This window comes from Dendrobates tinctorius, unplaced genomic scaffold, assembly GCF_039654945.1.
Source record: "Dendrobates tinctorius isolate UK_male_01 unplaced genomic scaffold, ASM3965494v1 ptg000028l, whole genome shotgun sequence".
NCBI classification, from domain to species: Eukaryota; Metazoa; Chordata; class Amphibia; order Anura; family Dendrobatidae; genus Dendrobates; species Dendrobates tinctorius.
In genome coordinates this window covers 5,087,877-5,108,447 of record NW_027361696.1, presented here as the reverse complement: position 1 = coordinate 5,108,447, position 20,571 = coordinate 5,087,877, and the positions used below count along the sequence as shown (strand labels likewise).

General features: G+C 44.6%; 2 protein-coding genes across 2 annotated transcripts in view; one reads left to right on the top strand and one right to left on the bottom strand.

Moving 5' to 3' along the window:
* The window catches only part of LOC141085047 (opioid-binding protein/cell adhesion molecule homolog), a 225,731-nt gene that overhangs the window by 12,468 nt on the left and 192,692 nt on the right, over window positions 1-20,571 (bottom strand). Inside the window, exons 3-4 of the mRNA XM_073570046.1 lie at window positions 11,546-11,671; window positions 354-488 (exon numbers count right to left, since the gene is read on the bottom strand). Coding sequence (XP_073426147.1) covers window positions 354-488; window positions 11,546-11,671 — 261 coding nt within the window. The remainder of the gene's footprint in view (window positions 1-353; window positions 489-11,545; window positions 11,672-20,571) is intronic.
* LOC141085046 (protein CEPU-1-like) overlaps window positions 1-20,571 on the top strand; it is a 1,055,154-nt gene that overhangs the window by 900,016 nt on the left and 134,567 nt on the right. The window lies entirely within an intron of this gene.

Below are 20,571 nucleotides of genomic sequence, written 5' to 3'. Positions count from 1 at the left end.
AGAACTCTAGTGCCACCTATTGGAAGTAACAATCCTAAAAGTCAATGTCGACCCTTTAACGAGCCTTATCACATCACATGACTCATGTGACAAGGCTCGTTAAAGAGTCGACACTGACTTTTAGGATTGTTACTTCCAATAGGTGGCACTAGAGTTCTAGTCCTCTTCCTCTCTGAAAAGACAATTTGCACTTTGTGCCAGAAAAGGCTGTTCTTTTTTTTCTTCCCTGAGCGGTTTATGCTGTCTTAATAAACCTGCCTGGACATTTTCATGAACCCACTTCCTGTGCCGACCTCAATCACAGCTGAGTACAATCCTCTACAATTTGGATACAACACATGAAGGATACTCACAATATACAGTGACAGTAACACGGCGCCACGCTGGGACTGCCACCTCATTTGCTGCACTGCATTCATATTCACCAGACTGTTCTCGTGTGATTCCGGTAATTTCCAAATATTCATCGTTACTCACAAACCTAAAAGCTGAAAGAATAATACTGCACTGAATATGAGCAGCACTGACACCAGGGGTGCAGGCCTATATAGACCCCATCGGGGAACATTGTGACTAGTGATGAGCGAGTATACTCGTTGCTCGGGTGGTCTCCGGGTATTTTGGCGTGCTCGGAGATTTAGTTTTCATCGCCTCAGCTACATGATTTGCGACTGCTAGACAGCCTGAACACATGTCTGGAATGCCTGTTTGTTAGGGAATTCCCACATGTATTCAGCCTGTCTGCAAGTCGCAAATCATGCAGCTGAGACGAAGAAAACTAAATCTCCGCGCACGCCAAAATACTCGGAGATCACGTGAGCAACAATGCTACTCGCCCATCACTAATTTTGACCTGAGCACTCAATTGGGTGACTAAATCGACATGTATGTATTCTCTGAAAGAATCCTAGGTGATGGCGCTTCTTGACCCATCACAGCCCTGGTTAGCATTACTGCAGCATATTCATGTCCTAGCAAAGGGTTACATGACTACTCTGGAGTCTTATATACTATATATTGAATACATCCACCCACCACTGAGGGGAAGATACTGGGCCACCAACTACTAGATGAGGATTGTGTTCACTGCTTTCCGAGGAGCCGATTCTGGGCCACCGCCTCCTCGATCATAATGGTGTCTACTGACAACAGGGGCAGATTCTGAGCTAGTTCTATATGGCTGGTAATTATGTCCACTGAGCGGCAGATTCTGGGCCACCTCCTAATCGATGATAATGGTGTCTACCGACCTCTGAGGGGCTGATTCTGGGCCACTGTCTCCTCGATCATAATGGTGTCCTCTGACTACTAAGGGGCAAATTATGAGCTAGTGCCTACTAAGTGGTGATTGTGTCCGACCACTGAGGGGCAGATTCTGGGCCACCAACTCAATTATAATGATGTCCACTGACAACTGAGGGGCAGATTCTGAGATAGTGCTACTTGAGTGGTGATTATGTCCACTAACCACTGGGGGGCAGATTCTTCGCCACCACCTACTCAATGATAATGATTTCTATCGACCTATGAAGAGGAGATTCTGGGCAATCACCTCCTCGATGACTGGTCTCTACTGACCATTGAGGGGCAAATTCTGGGCCACCACCCACTCGATGATACTGGTGTCTACCGACCTCTTAGGAGCAGATTCTTTTTATTTTTAAATCCGGTACATTTTATTAAACATACATACAAACTGTAACACAGCTTGATACAAACTCCAAACATACACAAGATATTTAGAGTAATTCTGTTTTTTCCTTTAAGTACAACCATTAAACTCTACCCCTCAGCCCCCACCCCCATCCCCATATCCCTTATCGCCCAAATTCATCACAACTTGGCATGGTTACATAGAACTTTACATTGCTTCTCTGTTCAAAACAAAAATTCTGCCAAAAACTATTAGGCCACCCCCAACCTATTTTGCAGTAGTTCAGCAGACACCACACCTGGATGGTCCATCCAACCTCCCCACACATTTTCAAATTGTGTCTGTTGACCTCTCTTTATGTATATATTTTTTCCAATACAACAATAAAGTTTACTTAATTGACAAATTCTCGTTTACCTGGCGGTCTCTCATCCAGCCAATGCACTGCGATAAGTTTCCTAGCAGCATACAGCAACCTGGCAATAGCCAGTCTCTTCCATTCATCGGCATCAATATCATGCACACATCCCAGCAGGCAAACCAGCGGAGTACGCAAAACATTCACCCCCACCCTTGAATGAAATTAAGAACCCTCACCCAGAAGGGCTAAAGACGAGAACACAACCACATCATATGTAGAAGGTCTGCTCCCTCCTCAGAACATCTTGGGTCACTTCTCAGTCCCGTCTTCATCATCCACGCTGGAGTCCTGTACACTCTATAAACTAGATATAACTGCAACACCCTTCTAGCCTCACTCATAGACACTTTGGGGGATATATTGTAATACCGACTCCCACTGAGATTCCGAAAACGAACCCAGGTCTGCCATCCATCTTTCTCTCAACCTTAACAGATGTCTTAGTAAAAAAAAAGTGTCCAACAGACACCTATATTAAAGTGATGGATCCCCTCATGTTTCCCTGAGGACCCACGAGATTCAGCAGATTATCTGACTGTACAACCACCCGCAACTTTTCTATTTTTTTATTTAGAGCAGTGGTTCCCAAACTCCAGTTCTCGCGGACCCCAACAGGTCATGTTTTCAGGATTTCCATAGTGTTACACATGTGAGAGAATTCCTGATGCCTTGATGATACTTTCATCACCTGTGAAATACTAAGGAAATCCTGAAAACATGACCTGTTGGGGTCCGTGAGGACTGGAGTTTGGGAACCACTGATTTAGAGCGTGCCTCAGCTGTAAATACTAGAAAAATAACTTCTGGCTCAAGGGGAACTCCTTCCTAAGCATCTCAAACATCTTAAGAATTCCACCATCAAACAACTGAGACACGAATCAATTGCCAATGCGCCTCCACTGACCAAACCCTCTCAATCGTATCAGCTCCACCATTCTAGGATCAAACCAAATCGACGCGTACCGTGTAAATCCCGTTATACCTCTCCACTGCTTGATTTTCTCCAAGACTTTCCCCATAATAACTATGGTTGGAATTTTTGGGGGTTTAGTCTAAATCTACCCGCTTCTAGACTAGCTAATAATGGGCCCTTCCCCACCATATATTCAGTAAATAACCCAGCTGATGTACCTTGACTAGATTCTCCCCAACCCACCATATGTTGATATTACCATACCATGACTAAGACCGCTAGAGGTTGAAACACGTTGGTTGTTTTTATTGGGACCCCATCCTTCCTTTCCTTTGTTCATCTGTATTTTTGATACATACATTTTATGTCTTGATCTTGAATAAAAGAATTGATTTTATTGGATTACATGCTGGAGAATTTTTTTTTTTTTTTGTTCCCCCTCTTCCATTTTTCATATGTTGACATTGGGACGCTATGTAATAGATCCATGGATTAGGGATCGCCAAACCTTCCTCGTCTTTCGGTCTTTGTAGATTCTCCAGTTTAATGCGTGCCCGTCCACCCCTCCAAATAAGATCCCTATAAAATTTAGAATTTATTTTGTGCCAACCACACCGGAGCATTATGGAGCATGTAGAGGAGCTGAGGCATAAGTATCATTTTAATCAGGTTAACTCTACCTGCAACCTTCTTCCAAGCCCAAATCTTCTGCTGAAATATTCCACGCAAAGGATTTATATTGAGCCGCTCATAGTCCTCTATCCTAGCCAAAATCACAATACCCAAATATTTAAATTCAGCAACCACCCTTAAGGGAATTGCAGAATCCAGTGTCAGGAGAGTCGCCACGTCCAAGGGGAGCAACACGGACTTGTCCCAGTTAATAGTCCCGAAATAGACCCAAATCTAGTAATGCTATGCATAACAACCCTCAAAGACTCCTATATGTCTCCAAGGAACAACAGCACATCATCCACGTAAAGGGCTACCTTCTCCTCATGGCTTCCATATTTATATTCCCTTATCCCTCCGCATTGCCGCCGCCAAAGGTTCTATTGCAATCGCGAACAACAGAGTAGTCAAAGGGCAACCCTGCCGCGTTCCACTATACAATGGAAAATCATCAGTAAAGAGACCGTTCACCCGTACCTTGGCCCCCGGAGACGCATATAACAACTGCACCCAACTTATAAATGTCTCACCAAACTCCATTGTCCTCATTACTGCCCACAGGTACCTCCACTCCACGCTGTTAAATGCCTTAGCGGCGTCTAAGGACTCCACAACCCTCTGACCCACATTGTCCCCCCTCGCCTGCATGTTAAGGAACAATCGTCTAAGATTGTGTGCTGTAGAGCTATTAGGCATAAACCCGGATTGATCTGGATGTATTACTGTCGTTATTAGCTTATTAAGGCGGTTTGCCAACATCTTAGCCAAGAGTTTAATATCTGTTGTCAAAAACAAAATTGAACGATACGAAGCCGGATCCACCGGGTCCTTTTCCTGCTTTGGTAAAACAACAATTATTGCCTTTCTCATGGACCACGGCAACTCCCCCCTCCACCAAGCCAGCACTGTACACCTCCAGCAAAGTAGGAAGCAACGTCTCTTTATATTTTTTATACACTTCCCCCGGAATCCCATTCACCCAGGGGGCTTTACCATTAGGCATAGAGGCCAAAGCGGCGTCAAGTTCCTCCAAGTTAAATGGCTCCTCAAGAAGCCTCTGGTCCGCCACCGAGAGCCGTACCTCCGCCAGAAAGCTATCAATCTCCTCCACCTCCGGCTGTACTCGCGAATTATAACGATCTGCGTAATACTCTGTCATCACCTCTAGAATCTGCCTGCTGCCGGTATGCACACACCCATCCCTTCCCCTTAGTGCATCTATCTGTGTGGGATCCCTCTGTGCTGCCACTATCCTAGAAAGAAGATGGCCCGCCTAGTCTCTCTCCTCAAAGTATTTCATAGTATGAAACATTTTCTTACGTTCCGCCATTTTTAGTGCCAACTGCCATACTCTAGTCTGTGCCTCTTTCAACCTTCCCTGTGCCTCTGGGGATTGATTATTGTTTAATTTAATGCCTCCTCTGCGTCCTCCAATTCTCTAATCAACATCTGATCTCTCCTGCCAGTCTTTGCCTTGACCCAAAATATTTATTTTATGCAAAACCCTCTAAAGTAGGCCTTCATGGCTTCCCACACCATCAAGACTGAAGCAGTGTCAGCATTAATTTTGAAATATTCTCTGATCTCTCCAGCCATATGCCCATCCAAATTAAATACAGTCATATGTAAAAGTTTGGGCACCCCTATTAATGTTAACCTTTTTTCTTTATAACAATTTTGGTTTTTGCAACAGGTATTTCAGTTTCATATATCTAATAACTGATGGACTCAGTTATATTTCTGGATTCAAATGAGGTTTATTGTACTAACAGAAAATGTGCAATCTGCATTTAAACAAAATTTGACCGGTGCAAAAGTATGGGCACCCTTATCATTTTCTTGATTTGAACACTCCTAACTACTTTTTACTGACTTCCTGAAGCACTAAATTGGTTTTGTAACCTCATTGAGCTTTGAACTTCATAGCCAGGTGTATCAAATCATGAGAAAAGGTATTTAAAGTGGCCACTTGCAAGTAGTTCTCCTATTTGATTCTCCTATGAAGAGTGGCATCATGGGCTCCTCAAAACAACTCTCAAATGATCTGAAAACAAAGATTATTCAACAGAGCTTTTCAGGGGAAGGATACAAAAAGTTGTCTCAGAGATTTAACCTGTCAGTTTCCACTGTGAGGAACATAGTAAGGAAATGGAAGAACACAGGTATAGTTCTTGTTAAGCCCAGAAGTGGCAGGCCAAGAAAAATATCAGAAAGGCAGAGAAGAAGAATGGTGAGAACAGTCAAGGACAATCCACAGACCACCTCCAAAGAGCTGCAGCATCATCTTGCTGAAGATGGTGTCACTGTGCATCGGTCAACAATACAGCGCATGCATAACGCCTTTTTGTATGACCAAACAACTCAATCTTTGTTTCATCAGTCCACAGACCTTCTTCCAAAATGTAACTGGCTTGTCCAAATGTGCTTTTTCATACCTCAGGCGACTCTGTTTGTGGCGTGCTTGCAGAAACGGCTTCTTTCGCATCACTCTCCCATACAGCTTCTCCTTGTGCAAAGTGCGCTGTATTGTTGACCGATGCACAGTGACACCATCTTCAGCAAGATGATGCTGCAGCTCTTTGGAGGTGGTCTGTGGATTGTCCTTGACTGTTCTCACCATTCTTCTTCTCTGCCTTTCTGATATTTTTCTTGGCCTGCCACTTCTGGGCTTAACAAGAACTGTACCGGTGTTCTTCCATTTCCTTACTATGTTCCTCACAGTGGAAACTGACAGGTTAAATCTCTGAGACAACTTTTTGTATCCTTCCCCTGAAAAGCTATGTTGAATAATCTTTGTTTTCAGATCATTTGAGAGTTGTTTTGAGGAGCCCATGATGCCACTCTTCATAGGAGAATCAAATAGGAGAACTACTTGCAAGTGGCCACTTTAAATACCTTTTCTCATGATTTGATACACCTGGCTATGAAGTTCAAAGCTCAATGAGGTTACAAAACCAATTTAGTGCTTCAGGAAGTCAGTAAAAAGTAGTTAGGAGTGTTCAAATCAAGAAAATGATAAGGGTGCCCATACATTTGCACCGGTCAAATTTTGTTTAAATGCAGATTGCACATTTTCTGTTAGTACAATAAACCTCATTTGAATCCAGAAATATAACTGAGTCCATCAGTTATTAGATATATGAAACTGAAATACCTGTTGCAAAAAACAAAATTGTTATAAAGAAAAAAGGTTAACATTAATAGGGGTGCCCAAACTTTTACATATGACTGTAATTGTAACCAAATCGGATTCAGCCCCACAAGAGCCTTTAAGCAGGTACAGAACCCACACACTCAAGTATCACAGTCATGGGGGAATGATCCGATATCGTTCTAGCCAGATATGTAACTTCCCCAACAAGACCCAACATCAGATCGTTACCCAAGGCCAGGTCAGTTCTCGACAGTGATGCAACTGAGGAGCGGATTCTCGGCCGCTACCTCCACGATGTTAATGGTGTCCACTGACAACTGAGGGGCAGATTCTGAGCTAGTACTACATGGGTGGTGATTATGTCCACCCACCACTGAGGGGCAGATTCTGGGCCACCACCTACTCGATGATAATGGTGTCTACCAATCTCTGAGGAGCGGATTCAGGGCAGCCGCATCCTCAATAATAATAGTGTCCACTGACCACTGTTGGGCAGATTCTGTGCTAGTGCTACATAGGTGGTGGTTATGTCCACCAACCATTGAGGGACAGATTCTGGGCCACCACCTACTCAATGATAATGGTGTCTACTGACCTCTGAGGAACGGATTCTGGGCCACTACCTCATTGATGATAATAGTGTCCACTGACCACTGAGGAGCAGATTCTGGGTCACCGCCTCCTTGATGATAATGGTGTCCACCAACCTCTGAGGAGCAGATTCTGGGCCATCGCATCCTCAATGATGATGCTGTCCACTGAACTGCATTTTACGGACCACCACCTACTCGACGATAATGGTGTCAACGGACAACTGAGGGGCATATTGTGGGCCACCAACTACAAGATAGGTATTGTGTCGACCGACCAATGAGGGGCATATTCTGGGCCACCGTCTCCTCGATGATAATGTTATCAACCGACCACTGCAGGGTAGATTCTGGGCCACCTGTTCCTCGATGATAATGGTGTCCACCGACCACTGAGGGGTAGATTCTAAGCTAGTGCCTACTTTGGTGGTGATTGTATCTATGGACAACTGAGGGCAGATTGTGGGCCATGAACTACTAGATGGGCATTGTGTACACTGACCACTGAGGAGCAGATTCCTCGATGATAACGGTGTCCACTGATGGCAAATTCTGGGCCACTGCCTCCTCAATGAGAATAGTGCCCAACTACTAGATGGGGATTGTGACCACTGACCACTTAAATGCAGATTCTTGGTTACACGCCCCCTCAATGATAATAGCGTTCATTGACTACTGAGGGACAGATTCTAAGCCACCAACTACTAGATGAGGATTGTGTCCATGGACTACTGAAGGCAGATTCTGGGCCATCACCTAATAAGATGGTGAATGCATCCATATACCATGGTGGTATTGAGGGAGGATCAACTGTGGATGAGGAGAGATGTGTGACAGACTTTGGAGCCCTTATGTCCAGGGATCTTGGGACAATTTTAAATTTTCTGCATCCAGTGGGTTTGGAGGTAAGAGCCCCTCTCAGCTTACAATCAGACTGCAGGTAAATGCTGGATTTATGCATATCATGGCTGACAAATTGGCTGTGTTCTTTGATAAGATCCTCAATAATGAGGGACCCCTACATTGTTCCTGCACGGGGGCCCTTACACTGTGTTGCCCCTGTTTTGCAGGGATGCCAACCTTGTACAGGCCACCCCCCCCCTTCGCTCCTTATTTCTTGTATGGCACCGCTTCCTTCGCTCCTTCCTAATTCCCCGCTCACTTCAGCCACCATGTGGAGTGACAGAATGGGGACAGCACAGAGTTACTCTGCTGCAGCTTGGGGAATGCAGAGAAAGGAAATAGAAATGTGTAGAGTTTTAATTAGATCTTACACTTAATATGCAAATGTGCTCGTCCTTCACAGGTTGGTAAAATGAGAGTTTTATTTAAATGTGTGGAGGGTTTCGAGGTGCTAATTAGCAGCAAAGGAGACGGCGACGAGCAGCGGCTCCAGAGCAATATAAGCCACCTATCCGGATAGGAAAAAGGATCAGTGAGGGGGAGCAGGTACATTACGGAGGTCATGGAGGTGCATGATTATCCTGTCTGTCTAATGACATGAGCAGGCCCCATCTCAATCCCATGGTATCTGACCTTGATGAAGTAATTACGGAGCAAACATCTCCAATCCCAATTAAAAGCGACCACCAAGTCATGACAGCATCAGGTCCCCAGGAGCTGGGAGTTAGAGATGCCATCCACCCCTTATGTACACACACTGTATACATACAGTACAGACCAAAAGTTTGGACACACCTTCTCATTCAAAGAGTTTTCTTTATTTTCATGACTATGAAAATTGTAGATTCAGTCTGAAGGCATCAAAACTATGAATTAACACATGTGGAATTATATAATTAACAAAAAAGTGTGAAACAACTGAAAATATGTCTTATATTCTAGTAGCCACCTTTTGCTTTGATTACTGCTTTGCACACTCTTGGTATTCTGTTGATGAGCTTCAAAAGATAGTCACCGGAAATGGTCTTCCAACAGTCTTGAAGGAGTTCTCAGAGATGCTTAGCACTTGTTGGCCCTTTTGCCTTCACTCTGCGGTCCACCTCACCCCAAACCGTCTCTATTGGGTTCAGGTCTGGTGACTGTGGAAGCTAGGTCATTTGGCGTAGCACCCCATCACTCTCCTTCTTGGTCAAATAGCCCTTACATAGCCTGGAGGTGTGTTTGGGGTCATTGTCCTGTTGAAAAATAAATGATGGTCCAACTAAACGTAAACCAGATGGAATAGCATGACGCTGCAAGATGCTGTGGTAGCCATGCTGGTTCAGTATGCCTTCAATTTTGAATAAATCCCCAACAGTGTCACCAGCAAAGCACCCCCACACCATCACACCTCCTCCATGCTTCACAGTGGGAACCAGTAATGTAGAGTCCATCCGTTCACCTTTTCTGGTTCGCACAAAGACACGGTGGTTGGAACCAAAGATCTCAAATTTGAACTCATCAGACCAAAGCACAGATTTCCACCTGTCTAATGTCCATTCCTTGTGTTCTTTAGCCCGAACAAGTCTCTTTTGCTTGTTGCCTGTCCTTAGCAGTGGTTTCCTAGCAGCTATTTTACCATGAAGGCCTGCTGCACAAAGTCTCCTCTTAACAGTTGTTGTAGAGATGTGTCTGCTGCTAGAACTCTGTGTGGCATTGACTTGGTCTCTAATCTGAGCTGCTGTTAACCTGCGATTTCTGAGGCTGGTGACTCGGATGAACTGATCCTCCGCAGCAGAGGTAACTCTTGGTCTTCCTTTCCTGGGGCGGTCCTCGTGTCAGCCAGTTTTTTTTTTAGCGCTTGATGGTTTTTGCCACTGCACGTGAGGACACTTTCAAAGTTTTCCCAATTTTTCGGACTGACTGACCTTCATTTCTTAAAGTAATTATGGCCACTCGTTTTTCTTTACTTAGCTGCTTTTTTCTTGCCATAATACAAATTCTAACAGCCTATTCAGTAGGACTATCAGCTGTGTATCCACCAGACTTCCCAGGTGTGCCCTGTCAGGTTTATTAAGTGCGATTTCTTGCCTTATAAATGGGGTTGGGACCATCAGTGCACAACACAACTGATGGTCCCAACCCCATTTATAAGGCAAGAAATCCCACTTACTAAACCTGACAGGGCACACCTGTGAAGTGAAAACCATTTACGGTGACTACCTCTTGAAGCTCATCAAGAGAATGCCAAGAGTGTACAAAGCAGTAATCAAAGCAAAAGGTGGCTACTTTGAAGAACCTAGAATATAAGACATATTTTCAGTTGTTTCACACTTTTTTGTTAATTATATAATTCCACATGTGTTAATTCATAGTTTTGATGCCTTCCAGTGAATCTACAATTTTCATAGTCATGAAAATAAAGAAAACTCTTTGAGGCTACAGTATGTGCCCACGCTAGCGTTTTTAAACGCTCAGGAAAAGGATCCCCTTCCCAGAAAACGCTCGTCTTTTTCCGCGCGTTTTTTGCGCGATTTTTGTCGCTTTTTTGACACGCGATTTCTGGGATCATTGGGGATGGCTAAAAACGCTCAGCAATGCGGGAATTAATGAGCATGCTGCGTTTTTAGCCGCTAAGCGATTCCTGAGCGGATAAAAACGCATGCATTGGCACAAAAAGCCAAAAACGCATGCTAATTAATTTGATGCATCTTTTTAGCGTTTCTGCAGTGTCTGATCCGGCTCAAACGCTGCGGAAACACTTAACAAAACGCATCGTGGGCACACAGCCTGAATGAGGTGTGTCCAAACTTTTGGTCTGTACGGTACATACTATATTTCCCTACAAAGTTTAATTCCATACACTTCTATCAATATTTAAAGGCTGTATACTTTTTCATCCATATTTACAGGCTGTATACGCCCTCATCCATATTTACAGGCTGTATACGCCCTCATCCATATTTACATGCTGTATACCCTCTCATCCATATTTATAGGCTGTATTTGCTCTCATCCATATCTACAGGCTGTATTCGCTCTCCGTATTTATAGGCTGTATATGCCCTCATCCATATTTATAGGCTGTATATGCCCTCATCCATATTCACAGGGTGGATACGATCATCCATATTTATAGGGTGGATATGCTCACATCCGTATTTGCATGGTGGATATGCTCACATCCACATTTCCTGGTGGCATAACCTGCCATCATTATTACCTGAAGTTTTTTTTATACATATTCATAGATACTTACATTTTCCCGAATAATGTTTCCATGTTACAATGGGTTCAGGTCTGCCAGTGGCCAGACATCGGAGGGTCACAGTGCTCCCCTCGTTGACTGTGATATTTGTAGAGATGTTAAGGATTTGGGGTGGAACTGTGGAAAAATGTAATTAAAGAGTAAATTCAAATGAATTAATACCAAAAATTTGCTGCCATAGAACTTTGTGTCTTTGCGGACTTTGTAATGCCCGCACATACAGTGGGGAAAAAAGTATTTAGTCAGCCACCAATTGTGCAAGTTCTCCCTCTTAAAGCGAGTACGGAAATTATTCAGACCCCTTTAAATTTTTAACTCTTTATTCATTGCACCCATTTGGTAAATTCAAAAAAGTTATTTTTTTTTTTCTCATTAATGTACACACTGCACCCCATCGTGACGGAAAAAAACAGAAATGTAGAAATCTTTGCAAATTTATTAAGAAGAAAAACTGAAATATCACGTGGTCATAAGTATTTAGACCCTTTGCTCAGACACTCATATTTAAGTCACATGCTGTCCATTTCCTTGTGATCCTCCTTGAGATGGTTCTATTACTTCATTAGAGGCAAGATGTGTTTAATTAAACTGATAGGACTTCGTTTGTAAAGGCACACACCTGTCTATATAAGACCTCACAGCTCACAGTGCATGTCAGACCAAATGAGAATCATGAGGTCAAAAGAACTGGCCAAGGAGATCAGAGACAGAATTGTGGCACGTCACAGATCTGACCAAGGTTACAAAAGAATGTCTGCAGTACTCAAGGTTCCTAAGAGTATAGTGGCCTCCGTATTGCTTAAATGGAAGACGTTTGGGACCACCAGAAGTCTTCCTAGACTTGGCCGTCCAGCCAAACTGAGCAATCGTGGGAGAAGAACCTTGGTGACAGCGGTAAAGAAGAACCCCAAGATCACTGTGGTTGAGCTCAACAGGTGCAGTAGGGAGATGGGAGAAAGTTCCACAAAGTCAACTATCACTGCAGCCCTCCACCAGTCGAGTCTTCATGGGAGAATGTCCTGACGGAAGCCTCTCTTCAGTGCAAGACATTAAAGTCTGCATAGAGTTTGCGAAAAAAAAAAAAAGGACTACTAGACTGAGAGATATGATTCTCTTGTCTGATGAGACGAAGATAGATCATTTTTGTGATAATTCTGAGCGGTATATGTGGAGAAAACCAGGCAATGCTCATCACCTGCCCAATACAATCCCAACAGTGAAACGTGGTGGCAGCATCATGCTATGGGGGTGTTTTTCAGCTGCAGGGACAGGATGACTGGTTGCAATTAAAGTAACATGAATGCAGCCAAGTACAGAGATATCCTGGATGAAATCCTCTTCCAGAGTGCTCTGGACCTCAGACTTGGCTGAAGCTTCACCTTCCAACAAGACAATGACCCTAAGCACACAGCTAAAATAACAAAGGAGTGGCTCCAGAACAACTCTGTGACCATTCTTGGCTGGCCCAGCCAGAGCCCTGACCTAAACCCAATTGAGCATCTCTGGAGAGACCTGAAAATGGCTGTCCACCAACGTTCACCATCCAACCTGACGGAACTGGAGAGGATCTGCAAGGAAGAATGGCAGAGGATCCCCAAATCCAGGTGTGAAAAACTTGTAGCATCATTCCCAAGAACGCTCATAGCTGTACTAGCTCAAAAGGGTGCTTCTACTCAATACTGAGCAAAGGGTCTGAATACTTATGACCATGTGATATTTCAGTTTTTCTTTTTTAATAAATTTGCAAACATTTCTACATTTCTGTTTTTTTCTGTCAAGATGGGGTGCAGAGTGTACATTACCAAATGGCTGCAATGAAACGAGTGAAAAATTTAAAGGGGTCTGAATACTTTCTGTACCCACTGTTAAAAGAGGAGAGAGGCCTGTAATTGACATCATAAGTAGACCACAACTATGAGAGTCAAAATGAGAAAACAAAATCACCTTGTCTGATTTGACATGATTTAATTTGCAAATTATGGTGGAAAATAAGTATTTGGTCATTAACCCCTTTACCCCCAAGGGTGGTTTGCACGTTAATGACCGGGCCATTTTTTTTACAATTCTGACCACTGTCCCTTTATGAGGTAATAACTCTGGAACGCTTCCATGGATCCTGGTGATTCTGACATTGTTTTCTCGTGACATATTGTACTTCATGATAGTGGTAAAATTTCTTTGATATGACTTGCATTTATTTGTGAAAAAAACTTAGAAATTTGGCGAAAATTTAGCAATTTTCCAACTTTGAATTTTCATGCCCTTAAAACAGAGAAATATGTCACACAAAATAGTTAATAAATAACATTTCCCATGTGTCTACTTTACATCTGCACAATTTTGGAACCAAAATTTTTTTTTTAAGGAAGTTATAAGGGTTAAAAGTTAACCAGCGATTTCTCATTTTTACACCACCATTTTTTTTAGGGACCAAATCACATTTGAAGTCAATTTAAGGAGTATATATGATAGAAAATTCCCAAAAGTGACACCATTCTAAAAACTGCTCTCCTCAAAGTGCTCAAAACCACATTCAAGAAGTTAATTAACCCTTCAGGTGCTTCACAGGAATTTTTGGAATGTTTAAAAAAAAATTAAATATTTAACTTTTTTTCACAAAAACTTTATTTCAGATCCAATTTGTTTAATTTTACCAAAGGTAACAGGAGAAATTGGACCCCAAAAGTTGTTGTACAATTTGTCCTGAGTATGACGATACCCCATATATGCAGGTAAACTACTGTATGGGCGCATGGCAGAGCTTGGAAGGGATGGAGCGCCATTTGACTTTTCAATGCAAAATTGGCTGGAATTCAGATTGGATGCCATGTCACGTTTGGAGAGCCCCTGATGTGCCTTAACAGTGGAAACCCCCCACATGTGACACCATTTTGAAAACTAGACCCCCTAACGAACTTATCTAGATATGTGGTGAGCACTTTGAACCCCCAAGTGCTTCACAGAAGTTTATAATGTAGAGCCGTAAAAATAAAAAATATTTTTTTCACAAAGATGATCTTTTCGGCCCCAATTTTTTTATTTTCCCAAGTGCCAAGGGTAACAGGAGAAATTGGACCCCAAAAGTTGTTGTGCAATTTGTCCTAAGTATGCTGATACCCCATATGTGAGGGTAAACCACTGGGCGCATGGTAGAGCTCGGAAGGGAAGGAGCACTGACTTTTTCAACGCAGAATTGGCTGGAATTGAGATCAGACACATGTCGCGTTTGGAGAGCCCCTGATGTGCCTAAACAGTGGAAACTCCCCAATTCTAACTCCAACCCTAACCCCAACACACCCCTAACCCTAATTCCAACCCTAATCCCAATCCTAACCCTAAACCTAACTTTAGCCCCAATCCTAACCCTAATGGGAAAATGGAAATATATACTTTTATTATTTCTCCCTAACTAAGGGGGTGATAAAGGGGGGTTTGATTTACTATTTCTAGCGGGTTTTATGTTTGGCAGCTGTCACACACTAAAAGACGCTTTTTATTGCAAAAAATAGTTTTTGCATCACCACATTTTGAGAGCTATAATTTTTCAATATTTTGGCCCACAGAGTCATATGAGGTCTTATTTTTTGCAGGACGAGTTGACGTTTTTATTGGTACCATTGTCGGGCACATGACATTTTTTGATCACTTTTTATTCCAAATTTTGGGAGGCAGAATGAACAAAAACCAGCAATTCATGAATTTCTTTTGGGGGGCGTTTATACCGTTCCGTGCGTGGTAAAATTGATAAACAGCGATACCTCATTTATATCCTTTTTTTTATGTTTTGGTGCTTTTATACAATAAAAACGATTTCATATAAAAAATTATTTTTGTATCGCTTTATTCTGAGAGGTATAACTTTTTTATTTTTCCGGTGATGGAGCTATATAGCGGCTTGTTTTTTGTGGGACAAGATGATGTTTTCAGCGGTACCATGTTTATTTATATCATTCTTTTTGATCGCGTTATTCCACTTTGTTTGGTGGTATGATGATAAAGCATTGTTTTTTTGCCTTTTTTAATGGTGTTCCCTAAAGGGGTTAACTAGTGGGACAGTTTTATAGGTCGGGTCATTACGAACTCGGCAATACTAAATGTGTGTACTTTTATTGCGTAGAATTTTTTTTATTCAAATATTGATTTAAAGGGAATCTGTCACCCCTTTTTTACGATATCATATAATATCATTCAATTGTGTGTCACATAAGGATTCTCTTAGTACTTTTGCTTCCCCCTGACCCCTGACCTTTCATGCATAAATACCTTTTTTATATCGGTTCAGATGTATGTAAACTGCCGCTGTCCGGTCCGATGGGCGGGGCTTATTCAACTGCTCCCCCCCTCCCTGTCTTGCTCTACGTATTTCTTCTTGTGTAGAGCAAGACAGGGAGGGGGGGCAGCAGTTGAATAAGCCCGCCCATCTGACCGGACCGTGGCAGTTTGCAAACATCTGAACCGATATAAAAAAAGAAGTGACGCGGGGGGAGGGGCCTGTAGCGACGGGCCGGAAGTCGGATGCCGGCCGGCTTTTCTCCCATCGCCGACATAGCGGCTGGGGCGGGGGGGCCGCGCGCAGGGAGGAGTATCCATGGACGTCGGGAGGGGGAAAGAGGGGGGAGAATTAGCCCCTGGCCATGACACCTGTGAACCCGGATTGCCGGGGGGAAAATAAAAGGGCACAGAAGCACTGCAGAGTGGCTTCAGCTCAGGTGCAGAAATGGACGAGCCGGAAGCTGCCGTGGCCCAGCTGGACCGAGTGCAGGAACGTACCTCAGAGAGGTCCCAAACCAGCTCCCAGCAAGAGAAAAAACGAACTGGACAATCCAGCCATAGAAGTTCCTCCAGGCCGAAGGATCCAGCTCGCCCCCCCCCCCCCCCCGTGATCCGGTACCTACGCCTTCTGCTCAGGGTAAGAGATCTTCGTGAATGTGCCCTGATGCAGTGTTCCCCTTATGTTTTTCTTCCTATAAGGGAAGAAATGCGCTGACAAGGCAAAAAACAGGGAGTGCGCCCTTTGCAAATGCCCCTTGCCTTACGCCTACCCTAAAAGGCTGTGCCAGTCATGTATACGGCAGACGGTAAAAAAAAAAAGAAAAAAAAAGGGAGTAGTCCCAAAAAATTACCATGCATACTTCCTTACCCTGTCCCCCCTCCTGTAGGTGGCGGAAGAAACCCCTGACTTCGCTACAAGTCTAAGGGAAATTATCAGGACGGAAGTTAAAGCCCTAAAGTCCGTACCCCAGGGGGAGTCATCTAGGAAAAGAAAGAGAGCAAGTTTCTCAGGGTCAGGCTCTTCAGCTGACCTAGAGGAAATGAAGACTCCTCAGAGCCATCCACCTCCGCATCCTCTTCAGAGGAAGACGCCAGTCGTTTCTGTCTGGGTCTGGAACAAGTGGACAAACTAGTCAAGGAAGTCAGGGCTACCATGGGGGTAACAGACACAAAACCAGAACGGTCAGCGCGGGACCTAATGTTCAGGGGTTTAGACCCCAGGAAACGTAAGTTGTTCCCGTTAAACGACAAGGTCCAAAATTTGATCAATAGGGAATGGAGGAAACCAGAAAGGAAAGGCTCCCTACCACCAGCTTTTAAACGGCGATATCCCTTTGAAGACCCCGTGGTGAACAAATGGGACAAAGCTCCAAAATTGGATGCAGCAGTGGCTAAGGCATCCAAAAAATCCGCTATCCCCTTTGATAACATGGTCTCTTTAAAGGATCCACTAGATAAAAATGCGGACTCCTACTTGAAAAGGGACATGGGAAATGTCAGCTGGCGCCCTGAGACCGGCAGTAGCAGCTACCTGCACAGCCAGATCTATGATGGTCTGGCTGGACCAGCTGGAAACACAGACTCCCTCGAGGCTCTGTCCTCTATCTTGAAAACCCTACCTACCATCCAGGATGTGGCAGCCTTTTTAGCCGACGCCTCAGCAGATTCCGCAAGGATGGCGGCCAAAGCCGCAGGGCTATCGAATGCAGCCTGATGGGCAATATGGCTGATATGCTGGCCTGGGGACATCAAGGCCAGATCCCGGCTTTGCTCCATCCCGAGTGAGGGGGAATATCTATTCGGACTAGTCCTAAATGAACTCCTGGAGAAAGCTGGCGACGATAAAAAGAAATTCCCTTCCCTGCCACCCCTTCCTATAGGCATCCCTTTGCTAGGAAGAGATTTTTCAGTACGAAATCATCCAGGGACTGGGGCAGATGGAAAGATAAAAAGAAAAGAGGTACCGGGTTTATGTTTGGAGCGGGACGCCAGGAAGTATCCCGTGAGACCAAGAAACCTCCCCAATGACTAGAGGCTCCGGTGGGAGGTAGACTATCGGCCTTCTACCAAGCCTGGTCGCAGATCCCAAACAGTGACTGGATCCGGGGGTTGGTAGCCTCAGGCCTAAGGCTAGAATTTGCCTGTGCCCCCCGGAACAGTTTTAGGGTCACCCCGCTCAGGTCTTCCCTGGCGGAACAGGCTGCCCTAGAAACTGAAATTCTTGACCTATGCCATAAGGGTGTACTGACAAAGGTACCAGAGGTGGAGGAGGACGAAGGCTTTTACTCCCCCCTATTTTTGGTCTGTAAACCGGACAATTCTTACAAGACCATAATCAACCTGAGGGCACTCAACAGATACCTGGTCATTCGACCTTTCAAAATGGAAACGATCAATTCCACAATAAAATTACTGTTTGAGAATTGTTTTATGGTGGTGTTGGATTTAAAAGATTACCATATACCCATCTATGCGTCTCATCAGCGTTTCCTTAGAGTGGCGGTTCATTTACAGGGGTCGTTACAGCATTTTCAATATGTCGCCCTTCCCTTTGGTATAGCAGTCGCCCCCCGGGTGTTCACTAAGGTTATAGCGGAAGTTATGGCCCATCTGCGGGAAGTAGACATATTAGTAATCCCCTACCTGGATGACTTCCTTATTGGAGGCAAAACAGCAGACCATTGTCTGGATCAATTGCAAAAAACAAAATCAGCTCCGGAACGGTTAGGGTGGCTATTAAACATTAAGAAGTCCCGTCTACAGCCCATGAAAGTCCAGCAGTTCTTGGGCTTAACCCTAGATTCGCAGAAACAGGAGTGTCGTCTTCCACCCGAAAAATTGGTTCGCCTACGTCAGCAGGTCCTGAACGCCTCCAATAGCCCTACCATGTCTCTTAGAAAGGCAATGTCCCTCCTGGGCGCTCTCTCATCCTGCATCCCCGCGGTCCGGTGGGCCCAGTTCCATACAAGGGTGCTACAGGGCGAAGTTTTACGCCATCAAAAGATCCTGGGCGGTTACCTAGAAGGCCAGTTGACTCTATCCCAACATACTTTGAAATCCCTGGAGTGGTGGCTAGACTAAAACAGTCTAGCCAGAGGGGTGCCCTGGGAATATAACGTAACCTGGGTAATCACCACAGACACAAGCCCTACGGGTTGGGGAGCCCATATGGGGGAAATCTTGATCCAGGACTGTGGGAATACCATCAGTTGGAAATGTCCTCCAATCTGAAAGAGCTAACAGCCGTAGAACAGGCTGTCAAAAAACTTTTTGTGTATCTACAGGGTCACCATGTTCGAATATTCTCCGACAATCAGGTCACCGTGGCTTACATCAATCACCAAGGTGGGACTCGTTCCAGGCCCCTGATGGAGGTAGCAGAGCGGCTGTTCCAATGGGCAGAGCAACATCTCCTGTCTTTAACAGCTCTGCACATAAAAGGAAAAGAAAACACCGCAGCAGACTTCCTAAGCCGCAAAATTCTAAAGCAAGGGGAATGGTCCTTAACCACTTCCCGACCAATGACACCACATTGGCGTCATGAAAACTGGTGCCAATCTGACCAGTGACACCTATGTGGCGTCATGACTTTAAAGCCCCCTCTTATTACAGGGGTTATTACAGTCTGCAGACTCCTGGCCTCCTTTTACCATACGTACAACACATATCCTAATTAATAGGAAACCCAGACGTTATGCGCAATTCCACCAGATTTCAGACAGTTTTCACTCAGTTAACCCCTTCTCGACCAATGACAGCGTATGCGTCATGAAAGTCGGTGCCAATCCGACCAATGATGCATATGCTGTGTCATGAGTTTAAAGCCCCCCTGAAGGTCGGGTGACCGGGGTCACTGAAAGGTCACCCGACCCGCAGATACAGAGGGCTTTGTTCTTCATCACAGGGGGCGTGGCTTCGGCCCCACGTGGCTACGATCGCTCTGATTGGCTGTTAAAAGTGAAACAGCCAATCAGAGCGATAGTAATATTTCATCAATGAAAATTGATGAAATATTACAATCCAGCCATGGCCGATGCTGAAATGGCATCGGACATGGCTGGAGATACTAAGTTAACCCCCCCCGCCGACTGACTGCGACGATCGGGCACCGCCACCGACTGACGGCGCCGATCGGCCGCCGCTGTCACAATCTGCCCCCTTCCCTCCGCTCCTCCCCACCTTCCGATCCCCCCCCCCACGATACTAACCCCCCTGGCCGTCCCGGTGTCCCGCCATTCGGCCGTCCCGGTCCATGGGCGCCGCCATCTTGGAAAATGGCGGGCGCATGCGCAGTGTGCCCGCTGGCATTTCCATTTTTTTTTATTTTGATCACTGTGATAAACTCACAGTGATCAAAATTAAAAAAAAAAAGTAAATCACCACCCCCTTATCACCCCCCATAGGGACAAATAATAAAATATTTTTATTTTTCAATTAGGGTTAGAAATAGGGTTAGGGTTAGAAATAGGGCTAGGGTTAGGGCAAGGGTTAGGGCTAGGGATTAGGGTTAGAGTTGGTATTAGGGTTAGGGGTGTGTTGGGGTTATGATTAGTGTTGGGATTAGGGTTAGGGGTGTGTTGGGGTTAGGGTTGGAGATAGAATTGAGGGGTTTCCACTGTTTAGGCACATCAGGGGGGTCTCCAAACACGACATGGCGCCACCATTTATTCCAGCCAATTTTGTGTTCAAAAAGTCGAACAGTGCTGCTTCCATTCCGAGCCCCGACGTGTGCCCAAACAGTGGTT